Source organism: Elaeis guineensis, chromosome 11 (assembly GCF_000442705.2).
Source record: "Elaeis guineensis isolate ETL-2024a chromosome 11, EG11, whole genome shotgun sequence".
In the NCBI taxonomy this organism is placed as follows: domain Eukaryota; kingdom Viridiplantae; phylum Streptophyta; class Magnoliopsida; order Arecales; family Arecaceae; genus Elaeis; species Elaeis guineensis.
The window spans coordinates 94,817,906-94,831,486 of NC_026003.2; the positions used below are offsets into that span (position 1 = coordinate 94,817,906).

The window sequence follows — 13,581 nt, forward strand, 5'->3', positions numbered from 1 at the left end:
ATCACAAAATATCTGCAATTGGTTTCCCTGACAAATATGTATGAGGATGCAGAATATCAACCATGATAATATATTGTGCATAAAGACCAAGCATTTATATTCTTTATATATGTAGCATCTCTTAAAATATGACAAATTATTTTACAAGATTAATTGAACATCTAACACATCTATAGTTCCAGAGTGATAAAATACTTTAAAGATTTTGTTCTCTTAAAACACATCCTTCTATCTTAATGGTCCACACTTTTAGCCTTTGCTGCAATATGGATCTCAAAAATTTTATCTTCATCATCAATTGCAACCATGCCTAAAGATGAGAGAAATGTTATTAATGAAAACTCTTGTAATTTTATAGAAAAGGACAAATTAGCTAGTAATTTTCCCTTCACATTTGAGAAGGAATTTTTTCACTTGATAAGATGGAGTCTAAATAGAATGTGTTTCTAGAATTTGATAGCTTATCTACGAATATATATATACCTATACTTAAACATGGTAATCAAAGTTGGTAGCATAGCAAACTGGTACTTGCATGTATATAGGGGGTGCCATACACACATTCCCCACCATAAACAAGAATAAAGAAAGTTGCATGCCTACTTTTCTAATACAAAAATCTTTAAACAAGATCAACACTTGGAACCCTACAATACATTCTGGTGTAAAGCAAGTATAAAGCCATGTCATTTCAGAATCATCTCACCTCTGTTTCCAGGCACTTCTTCTTGCGCTATTATGTGAAATGGAGTTCTAAAGACAGATGAGATGTTCTTATCCTTGGTTGTTGTTCATCAAGATAGGCAAGACGGACTTCAATTTGGCAAATCCCATTGCTAATTGCACATAGATATAATCATAAGTCATATCAATCAAATAGAAGTAAGCAATCCTTGTAGCTTGTTTGATCATGAGCACATAGATGAACCCCAGGAGCCCCACAACAAAACCCAGCACGGAGATAGCATAAAGCCAGATCATTTCGGACTCATCACCATTTCTAGGTTCCTCCTCTTGAGCTCTTGTTTGAAATGGACTTTTAAAAGAGGCATTGTTAAAGCACCATGGCAATGGCCATCCACGAAGATCAGGATTTCCACCATAAATGGAAGGATCACAGAATGTTTGCAATTGGTTTCCCCATGGAATTCTTCCTGACAAGTTGTTGTTGGACAAGTTCAAGTGACTTAAAGAATACATCGAGGAAATAGTTGAGGGAATCATGCCTGAGAGATTGTTCATTGACAGGTCAAGTGATTCTAATTGCCTCAAGGCGCCAATATTTTCTGGGATCTTTCCGGTGAAGTGATTATTGGAGAGATTCAAGGAACACAATCCATGAAGATTTACTAGTTCCGAAGGAATTATCCCTGAAAGATTGTTGTCCGAGAGGTCTATATTCATTATGAGTGCGAGCACACTGGTGTACTCAATTTCTATTCCCTTTGTGGTTATTAATAAGCCCTCAGTATAGTAAGCATTGAATTCTGAAAGTATTAGTTTGCCTGCATTCTGCATCCTCTTCATTGCACTAAAATTTCCAAACGATGGAGGCAAAGCTCCTGAAAAATTGTTGCAACCGAGGTCCAAAACTTGAAGAAAAGTAAGATGTGATAGCTGCATTGGGATGCTATTGTTGAAGAAATTTGACCTCAAAGAAAGAACTCTCAGCCATCTTAGGCTTTCTCCAATCCATATTGGTAGGTCACCTGAGAATCTGTTTTCACTAAGATCAAGAATAACTAGCTGTTTACAATATTTCAGCAATGAAGGAAATTTTCCAGAGAGCATGTTATTTTCCAAATGTAGCGATTGGAGGTTAACAGGGCATGCCATTGAGTCAGAAGAATGCCCTAATTTGCTGTCCTCCTGAGAATCAATCATTTTTTGTGGTGGTTTGTACCGAAAATGTTGTAGTTCTCCAAAAAGCTCATTGTTAGATAGATCAAGAATCTCCAACGAAGCCAGTCTTCCAAAGAATAGCCAGATGCCACCAGACAAGTTGTTGTTGGAGAGATCAAGAACTTCTAATGAAGATAGATTACAAAGAAATTGAGGGATGCTACCATTAATATGGTTATGGGACAAAATAAAGAATTCAAGATATTTAGCTTTGGCAAAGCTCAAGGGAATAGGCCCAGAAAATGAGTTGTTGGATAGTATCATGGTGTATAGGTAAGAAGTATTTAATTCAGGAATTGGACCATGAAAGTTGTTGGAACTCACATCAAGATACCGATATTGTTGGCCTCCCAAAGAAGTTGGTAGCTGTCCTGTCATGCTATTATGGGAAACGTTTAGATAATAGATATTCTTTAGATCCCAAAACCAAGTAGGAAATCCATCTGAAATGTTGTTTTCACAGAGACTTAGGCTTTGTAAATTTGTCTGTGTTCGAAGCCAAGTTGGAAATTTTGGTCCCAAATGACAAGAGCACATAACAATGAATGAAGCATTAAAAGGAGGAACCCAATGCTGACTCACCTGAAATGAGTTGTAAGATAGATCCAAGTAGTCTAATCTTGTAAGGTTGGCAAAGTGGGCTTCGGTCAAATGACCTGTAAAGGAATTTGAAGCGAGATCCAACCCTTGCAGTGCAGATAGCTGACTCAGAGTTTGTGGAATTGTTCCACTCAAGTTATTGTAACCCACATAAAGTAATGTTAAGCCTTGTAGAGATCTTCTCCCATCCGGTCTATTTTCTGTGCACTTAGACCAACTTTCTATTATATCTACAAGCTCACCAGTAATGCTGTTATCAGATATATCTAGCATATTCAACTTGCATAGATTCCCTATAGATCTTGGTATCTTTCCAGTTATGCGGTTTGATGATAATGCCAAATTCTGTAGGCTATGAAGCTTGTCAAAGGCATCTGGTATCTCTCCACTGATGTTGTTAGATGACAGACATAGAACCTGTAGGTGGATGATGTTCCCAATGCTTTTTGGTATCTCTCCGCTGATCTCATTGCCTGATAAATATAGCACCTGTAGGTGAATTAGATTCCCAATGAATTCTGGTATCTCTCCACTGATCTTGTTAGATGATAGATCTAGAGACTGTAGGTGGATGAGATTCCCAATGATTTTTGGTATCTCTCCACTGATCTCATTGCCTGATAAATCTAGCTCCTGTAGGTGAATTAGATTCCCAATGAATTCTGGTATCTCTCCACTAATCTTGTTATATGATAGATCTAGAGACTGTAGGTGGATGAGATTCCCAATGAATTCTGGTATCTTTCCACTAATCTTGTTATATGATAGATCTAGAGTCTGTAGGTGGATGAGATTCCCAATGATTTTTGGTATCTGACTGCTGATCTCATTGCTTGATAAATCTAGCACCTGTAGATGAATTAGATTCCCAATGAATTCTGGTATCTCTCCACTTATATTTATATTATATGACAAATCTAATTCTACCAAGTTGCGGAGGTTCTTGATGCTTTTCGGTATCTCTCCACAAATTTTGTTTGAAGCCATATGTAGATGTTCCAAATGGCTGAGGTTTCCCAAGTTTTGGAAAAAATCTCTAGTAATTTGATTAGAAGACAAATCCAATTCCACCAAGTTGTGGAGGTTCTCGATGCTTCTCCATGTCTTTCCACTAATTTTGTTCCGAGACAAATCCAAATGTTCCAGATGGCTGAGGTTTGCTAAGTTGGGGAAAATTTCTCCGGTAATTTGATTATTAGATAAATCTAAGAATTTCAAATTATGTAAATCCCCGATAGCAAATAGTAGCCTATCAGATAAACCACATCCATAAAGATCTAGATGCATGAGACTGCTGATATTGGACAGCCAATGTGGTACGGTAGCATTGAGATGGTAATTCTCAGAGAGATAAAGCATGGTGAGCGATGTGAGATTAACATGTGATATAGAAGCAGATGCAATAGGGAGGTCAGTATCGGACAAACACAAGTCTAACAGAGAAGAGAGCATGTTAATCTCATCAAGCCAGTTGGCTGCCTTTGAGAGGTTGACGCCGCTCAAGTCAAGCGAGTGCAAAGAAGGGATGTTGGAGAGCCAACGAAGGCTATCAACACGTAAGGAGCTCCATCAAGAATCATAAAAATAATAACCATTCCCACTAATGTCGAGGAAGTGCAAGCGCGAGAGGTTTCCAAGCTCAGGTGGAATGGATCCGCTGATCTCGGCATAGGAGAGGTTGAGATATTCTAAATGCACAAGGGAGCCAATGAATTTAGGAATGGGAGCTCCAGAAAAATTGTTCCAGCTCAAATCCAGATACTTCAAATGCATCAAGTCAAGCAAAGAAGGATTCACTTTACTTGGACCTGGAAATTTCATTGTTTCATATTGGACATCTAAGTCATATGGATATCTGAGATCGAGTTTTACCACATGGTCCTTCCAAGAGGAGAGCCACTGGTCAGGATCGTACATGTCTTCTTTGATGGAAAGCAGAGCTCTCCTTTCACTCTCTATGCAGCTCCCCTCCACCATGGAACCATCTGTACCACCAAGGCAGAGACATAAGAGGAAGAGCACGATCAACGTGACATGCATAAGAAATCTGGATGCATTTGAATGCCAACTACTACAAACAGCCATATGAGCAGAACCTCACACCACTCCAAAGAGATGGAAAGAAGGGAGGAAAAGCTATGAGAGGTGGCTTCTCATTACTTACATGCTCCTTTTTTTATATGTCAAGTGATTCCAAAGTATATTCCATCTTATGGAATTGTGGTGATTTGGACACATGAGCCGGATGTTGTGGTGAGTTGTGCCGGATAAGTTTTTTCGAGCTAATCTCTTAATTTGCTTTTGGTTCTTTTCTAGTGTCTCGTATTTATTAGTTTGTTTGAAAGTTAAGAGCAACTTTTGATATATACCTTCCGCGGTGATTTTCATATATAGTCCGGTGCTTGTGATATCGATATGGTGTATTTGAGATTTTTTTTTTCCAAAGCAAGGAGCATCTTTTAAGAGGGGAAAAAAAAAAGGGTACAATTAAGGGTTTACTTCGGACTCGGTTGGTTTCCTCTTAATTTTTTTTTGGGTAAAACAGGTTTCCTCTTAACTAGTAGAAGGATTGTTAACTTTTCAATGTGTTACAATGTCACCTTTCAGATGCGTCATTAACATTTGGATGACGAGTACAACCCATTCGTCGTAGTTAGGACTTGGGGGGTTGGGGGGGGATGGGTAAAAATTTTTTATGGGATTTTAAGCACATCATGAGTCGAGGAATGGTTTAGCAGTGCTGCACATGAGAACTTAGATGGCATGGCATTAATCCCAGGTACATTAATTACACCATGAACCATGAGGTTCATCCAGAATTTCACTATCGTGATTTAGTGCATTGGAGGTGATAATTTACAAAATAGGAAGTTCAAATTTTGTTGTGTGGTATCCAGATCTATATACAGTGGAAACTAGACTTTCCTTGCACCGGAGTTCGAAACAGCATTTTATGCTATAATAATAAATGATCCATTCTCAAGTCAAGTAAATGGTTGTCTATTTTTAAGTCAAGTAAACGATGGTCTATGCTCAAGTCAAATGTTAATCCATTTTAAAGTCAAGTAAACGGTAGTCCATTCCAAAGCAATTAGCCATCAGCTTCTCTGTGGTAGTATTTGCGACATATGTAGTTGTAATAGATCAAGGAATCAAGACTGGGTGGATGAGGTTTTCGGTTGAAATGAAGCTTGCAAGGGAACCGTTAGTTTTTACGTAATTCCAAGACATATTCCATCTCATGGAGTTTTGTAGGATCCTTGGATGGAATCTATTTTCTTTGTAGGTGGCAATTGGGTTGGATTGAATCAAATATGGACTGGATCAGATATAAAGATCAGATCAAGAATTTGTCAACTAAATCCAACCTATTTATCAAATGGGTCCAAATTTCAGCTCTTAATCCGAACTATTTATTAAATAGGTAATCTAATCCGATCCACATAACTCATTTATAAAATAGATCAAGTCATGAGGTTAAATAAGTTAAATGGATTAAATAGATTAAATGGATTGGATTAAACAAATCAGAAATATGTTAAGTAATTTTTAAATAGGTTAAACAAGTTTTCAATAGATTAAATACATCGGATTATGACCTATCTCAATTATTAAATATATCAAAGGTCTAAATTTGAATCCAAACTATTTAATAAATAGATCTAAACGGGTTGATCCGTTATAACCCAAATTCATTTATGTCAAATCTAAACCTACTTAAAGAAAATCATTCGTGAGTCAGATTGATGAATAGGATCATAAATTACCACCCTTATTTTTCTCATGATTTATAATTTATTTTTTTCACTAGTTATGAAAAGTAAGATGGGCTATAAGGTTCATGTATAGAAATCTTGATTTTTACATTAATAAAATTCATAACCTTAAGATAATAAAAAAATCACTATTTGTGGAAATTTTATGGGTTAAAGATTGCAGCCAACAGGTTTGGGCTGTCGCGATTCTTTATTCGAGTTGATCTCATTATTTTCTTTGTAGATATTTTCTAGTAAATATTATCCATTAAATTATTTTTAAAGATGAAAGTGGATCGAACAATATTCATTTGGATCCATTTTCATATCCAAATCTATCCAAATATAAATAGAAATTTGAGCATCCGAGTAATATCGATATTCGTATCCATATTCAAAAATAGATATGAATATTGATCTAAATATCCAATTCTACTTGTAATTCTCTATAATTTTATATTACTCATGAACTTTTAAGAGAAATATATAACCACGTTCACATACCATTAACATGATTTACTATCCACTTAATAAATCTTCAATTATGGGATTATAAAATTTAATTATTTGAGTTATATCCACATTTATATCAATACTTTCATATTAAATTTATATTTATATCTATTTAAGATAAATATGGATATAAATTTTTATATCCGACTAATATCCAATCAAATTTCAACTTTAGTTATTTTGATCTGAAATTTACGACAGCATTCTGATGATCAAGGCCCATTGAAGGCCCATTAAAGCCTAAAGATGGTCATGAGTCAAAACGAACAATACCTCATGTATGCGGAAGTGGAGGCATAAGCCAACCATCTGAGCCCATTCGACCTTTTGACCCATGACCACAACATTGGCGCTGTCTGTGGGAATGCCTCCTATCCACACATATTCCCTCTTGACTGGGGGTTGTGTTGTGGTGTGGGAATGCCTCCTATCCACACATATTCCCTCTTGACTGGGGGCTGTGTTGTGGTGTAGAGAGGGTTTCTTTAGTCCCATATTGGTTATGAGTCAAAAGAAAATATGACTTATATGGATTGGAACCTTCTCTCCCAACGTGAGGCGCCTTTTAAAGGACAAAACCGTGAGGCTCTAAATCATTAAGGCCCATTGAAGCCTAAGGCCCACCGAAGCCTAAAGATGGTCATGAGTCAAAGTGAACAATACCTCACGTATGCGGAGGTGGAAGCATAAGCCAACCATCTGAGCCCATTCGACTCTTTATCCATGACCACAATATTTTTAACTATTATTTTTCAATTTAAAAAAAATCATTAAATTTTGACGTGTTATGACAAAAATTCTAGCATGATATTTTTTTTACATCATTAACTTTCATTGTGCTATGATAAGTGATCTTGCCGTTTTAACCTTTTGGAACTACCATAACAAGCAGTGTGGATGGATATGCAGAACTTTCGGAACTAGCATGCGAATAGTCGTGGTTGCTGTGTCACATGCCAAGCTGTGGTCTGGGTGGGCTGCTAAACGAAGTAGTCAATATTCAAGTACTGCAAGCCTGATCATTACAGTTTATGGAAACCTTAATTTTAGAACTCATAATCCAAGAGCACCACTAAACAATGCAGTAATAAATGGTCTATTCACATGTCAATTTAATCTTCATTAATCTGTTATTTGTTGCATCTGGACCTGTAGCAGAAGATCAACTTCTGCTCTTCAGTCATCTAAAGTACATAGTATGCAGTAATAAATGGTCTGTTCTGATCAAGTCAAGTTAGCTAGTCATTACCTTCATGAGTCAAGTAAAATTTAATTAGGTCCTCTAATTAAATTTTATTAATTAATTAATAAGGGTTCCAGGTGGAGCATAGCTTGCAAGGAAACTTCTCCCCAATAATTTGTGGTTCATTGGTTCCATGTCACCTTTGAAGAGCCAGGATAAACGGCCATGATTGGACTTAGCAGTAAAATTAATTCTTTAGCTTCTAATATATATATATATATATATATATATATATATAGTTAGAAACTAAAATCGCCAAATGGCTATCGAATGTTTTTTCCTGTTAACTGTAAGATTTCTAAGAATCCAACATTTTCACTAACGTCCATGAGGGGTCCCCAAGGAGAGCTAATTCCTTTTTATAGCCCAAATTGTGTACAAACCTAATCTATCAAAAATATAAATAATACAATAATTTGTCATTATGAGCTGCTGGTTGTTACTACTATATGACAAGAAATAGGTATAATTGCTTATGAGAAATATTAGCATGGACCAACTACATCTTGAGTCGAGGCATATTTATATTCTTTTTATTTCAATATAGTTTGAGAAAATTTTCACAGATCTAGGCTGAACGTTATATAGTAATTGAGGGTCTATTCCCAAGTCAAGTAAATATGTGTCCGTTCTCTTAGTCAAATAAACTGTGCATGGACTTGGATGGTGTGACTAGTCCTGATCTTTATGTTAGTGTAACTAGCAACATCCTCCATGCCAGGCTGTTAGATGGCTACTTCTCATCCTTTAGCATACGGCAAGACTTTAGACTTGTCAAAGCAATGACGTAGGATGGGATCTGGTGGCAAGTAGCTTGCAAGGATTCATGTCTATAATCAGCCGTATCTACCTTCGCTTCTTTCTAATTCCTAATTTAGTATTTTTAGTCTAGTATTAACGTACCATCTGCAAACAACATAGATTTTGAGAAATATTGACAGATCATTTATAATAAGATCACTCCACTCAAATACTAACACTTACCCCTAAGGACACCTAGCACCGTTGTTAGCCATTTCCTTTCTCTTGATGAAACATAATTAATTAGCTCTGTTGCGGTCAATCCCTAGTTGCGCTTGTCGTAGGTGAAGAGTACCTACAAAACGAAGTCCACACTGACAAGAATTATATCCGATGAGGACCCTCCAATGCTTAAGTCAGTAGAGAGTGGTGAACAGCAGATAAAGAATTCAAAATGACAGAGTTTTAGCCCAGATTGCCTTACCAGATGCTGTTCATTTATCTCTTTTTATAGATAAGTAGTTGATAACCGCTTGTAATGATTAGACACGTGGGTCCCGCACGTTCTAGCATTATGTGATCGTAGGATGGGCAGTTATACCCGTCATTAATCATGTTCTGATCATGATGTGCTTTCTGCGCTGGCAATTTCAAGTAAGCCGACCATACGTCGGTAATAGTAGTTGGTCAATCATATATCGGTAGTCGTAGAGATCCGAATGATCTAACTCTGTTATACCGATGGTCTTCAGTTGGAGATTAACTGAGTCATTATAGTTCTCTGTTGATGGCTGAGGATAGCCAATTGTCTATCGGTTAACTGACTGTTAGTTGGCGCTTTATGCTTATGAGACCGATTTAGAGTCGGAATCGGGGGTCGATGGAATTGTCCCAACAGTTGCCCCCCACTCTCAAGTCCAAGGTAATCTGACATGCACGTTGTCACATGGGCTATCGCGTTGGATGAAAAGAATTGTCACGTGCTGTCTTAAGCTTCGATTTGAGTGCTGGCATTAATGGCTTTTTGAAATACGAGAGACCTCTAGCTATTTTGTTATTTCGATAACTGTAAGACAATCATTGGGCTGTCATTTTGGAAAGATAATCCAACGCCCAGAAAATTTGGATGATTTGATTTTGACTACTAGATCTTGGCCACATGTCCGAATGCCATTGGCTCTGTGTCGTTCACGCAGATAGCGATGAAGTGGCATGATCTGAGAGCAGGTGCGTCGAACTATCCGACCAATGGTCGGTCCTGATGTTGCCACGTGTTGACAGCTGAAGAGATCTTGACTTGACTGATTTCATCTGGACCATTGAGGGGTTATATATATATAAAGTCGCTTTCATCTGGACTTTACTTTTGCATTTGTCGATTTCTCTGCAACAAAAGGTTCTACTGCCCTAGTACTAGGAGCTTTCTGGGTTCTATCTTTCACACCATCTTTGGCTTCAGGTCAAGTTCCCCTTCCTTCTTTTAGGATTTTTCTCTTAGGATTTTTTTCCTCTTTTAGTTTTCCATTTTCAATGGTCAGTAAGAAGGCTTCATCTTCTCGAGATAGTCGGTCGGGGAATCCGACCGATGATTCCCCTTTGGATCCAGAGACGGAAGTCTCTTCCTTATCTGGGCCCGATGTTGATCAGCTCTATGAATAGTACCATATCCCAGAGCAGTATCGGCTCTCTGCTCCTGGTCCAGACGATCGGGTGAACTCTCCTCCTCCAGGTCTGGTTACATTTTATGTCGAGAACCTTCGGGCTAGTCTTTGATTCTTGATTCCAGAGTTCGTCTGGAATCTTCCTGATTACTATGGCCTCTATGCTGCTCAAATGGCTCCGAACTCTGTTCAGTTGATCATTAGTTTTACTTTATTGTGTCGGCTTATCCCGACTGAACCTCATCCTTCTCTCTTTCGATCTTTTTTGTCCTTCATCCTCATCCTAAGACCAAGGGTTGGTGGTTCTTTAACCCTAAGAAAGGCCTTTCTTTCATCTTCGATCTTCCATCGTCCATTCATAGATGGAAGAACCAGTTTTTCTTTGCTGCTTCTTCTTTTTGGGGCTTTCCTTCACGTTGTGGTGATCCAAGAACCGGCCCCAACGAGCTTAGTCAGGTGGAGAACACCGATCGGGAAGACTTTCTCCAACTCAAAGACATAGAGGTCCCACTGTAGTGAGAACTGATGACCGAACAAGCTCTTTACGATGTCGGACTTAGTTCGGAGCTGATGACTGAACAAGCTCTCTACGATGCCGGACTTAGTTCGGTCACTTCTTTATGTATAGCATAGTCAGTTACTTTACCTTTTCCATTGTTTATTTCTAAACTTTGTACTAACTCTTATTTCTTTTTGATCGCAGCTATGCGGACAAAGGTGCGAGTATCTACTACCAACATCCGCTTGCACGCTGCCAAGAAGAAGGCAGTGACTGATGCTGGACCTTTCCAACCATTGAAGAAGAGTCGAGTCGCTACTCCATCGGTACCGGCGAGAGAACTCGATGCTCCATCGGAGTCAACCCCCGAGCCGGTCCTAGCATTCTTGGCTCCGACAATGCTTCTTCTGATTGAAGCACCATTCGCTAGAGTTGGGACGGTAACAGATGAAGGGGCTGTGGCAGAACCATCGATGGCTCCATCAGAGGAGGTTCAGGTCGGATCGGAAGTCACGACCGAACCCAAACAATCTGCGGCTGCACCAGCTATTCTTCCAATGGAACATTCTCGGGCGCAGTCGAGCACCGACTTTTTAGTGGTCTTAAGTGTGCGACCGCCGATCGGAGATCGGGGGAAGGCATCGGCTACTTCGACCGACGATGGGTCATCCGCGGACCTTCCCACACTCTTCGACATCAGAATTTCTAAAGGTGAGTCGGTCTTGGCCAATCTGGCATTGGCTAAGCGGCTCATCGAAGTTGCTTTTCTCCCGACAAATAGGGGGAATAGGAAGAGTCGGACGGTGTCCAAAATGTTCTCTTCCTTCTATCCGACGATACTTGAGGTAATTTTCCAACTCCTCCTGCTTTTTTTTTTGATCTATTCTGACTTGTCTTCTGCTTTCAATGGGTACACGGTATGCACACTCTGGAGAGCAGATATCGAAAGATTACCGACTTTTGTTGGACATGGATGGACAAAGTAGCGATCGCCAATGCTGAGAAGACCACTGTCGTTGAACAACTTTAGGCAGCGACTGAGTGGGAGAAAATGCTCCAGGAAGAGATCTCCTGTGTGACGACTGAACTGCAATCCTCTAGAGCCGAACTTGAGTCGGCTCATCAGAACATCACATCTCTCGAATTTTAAATTAAGAGCAAGAAACACTCTATCAATCGGCTCTGGAAAGAGAGGGATGGATATTTTGAAAAACTGGAAGCAGAACGTGAAAGACATCGAGCCATCCTAGAAAGGCTGGCATTGGTCGATGTTGAGTCGGCCACCACGAGAGCTGAAGTAGAGTCGATGAAGGATGCCTTAAGTTTGGCTGTCGAGAACTTCAAGAATTCAAAAGAATTTAAGGAATAAATTTTTGAAGTTGGATTTGCTTCCTACTACATCGGATACGAGGACGACCAAGATGCGGTCGAAAAAATATATCTAGATTTGGACTTGAGCAGCATCATTCTTCCTGGTTCGGAAGAAGAAGCTATTGAAGAAGGCATCGCACCAACAGAAGAAGATGCACCAACAGAAGAAGATGCATCGACTACACTAGGACCTACTCCAACGACCGAAGCTGTACCGAAGCAGGGAGATAAATAAACCAACTGGTGATCAGTGTACCATTTTCTTCTTTTCTTTTTGTAATTGAAAAAATTTTATAATCGAACTTTGGTCCAACTTTTGTAACCTTCTTTCCAATGAATAAAAGAAAAATTTTCTAAGTATAAAACTCTTTTTTTATACTTGCACTTTCAATGTCTTGGTAGCATAGTCGGGCATCCGATCATCCATCGATGAATCAGATGTTCAGTAATAACTATTGTAGACTACATTCCTCAGTCGAATATCCTTTGACCAACCATAGCTAAGTCGATATGTTTAGATATTTAATAATTGGTGGCAAGCCAAATATCCTTCGACTGACCGTAGTCAAGTTGGTATATTTTCGAATCGATCAGGGTCGAATTGGCATAATATTTTGTTTAGTTAAAACTAAGTCGGCATAAGTAGTCATTCGACTAAAATTGAATTTTACAGTGAAAAATCAAGATATAGTCGGTATGTCAGTTTTTACAATAAAAAACTGAGATGTAATTAGTAAAAAGTGATCGATTATTTATCGCCTTCTGCAGATATAATTGATTGAAGCTTTCATAATTCTAAATATTATACAAGAGAACAACTTTATTGATAATACATCTTCAAATTATCGACATTTCAAGTTTGAGAAATAGTTATTCCATCAAGAGTTTTTAGCCGATATGTGTCCGATCGAAGTGTCTCGATTATTCTGTAAGGTTCTTCCCAATTTGGAGATAAATTTTTTTGGTCCAAAGGTTTTGAAACTTCTGCTTTCCTTAGGACCAGGTCTCCTAGATGGAAGACCTTTGGCTTAACTTTTGCATTATAATATTGGGCTATTCTTTGCCGATATGCTGTCATTCGAACTTAAGCTTGCTATCGGACTTTTGGAAGTAAGTCTAAATTGACTCTCCGACATTCTGAATTGCTCGACTCGTTGTATTTTTTCACTCTTGCTGATGGTAATCCGATCTCAAGCGGGATTATCGCTTCCGTTCTATAGGCCAAGTTGAATGGTGATTCTCCTGTCGATATGTGAGAAGTTGCTCGGTATGCCCATAAGATCGGATATAGTTCTT

General features: G+C 38.5%; 1 protein-coding gene across 1 annotated transcript; it reads right to left on the bottom strand.

Moving 5' to 3' along the window:
* Positions 1 to 517: 517 nt before the first annotated feature.
* Positions 518 to 4,627, bottom strand: LOC140852347 (uncharacterized). The gene is given in 1 exon segment (XM_073245260.1): positions 518 to 4,627. A coding segment is annotated over 1 exon segment (3,813 nt). The 5' UTR covers positions 4,588 to 4,627; the 3' UTR covers positions 518 to 774.
* Between the last annotated feature and the right edge of the window lie 8,954 nt (positions 4,628 to 13,581).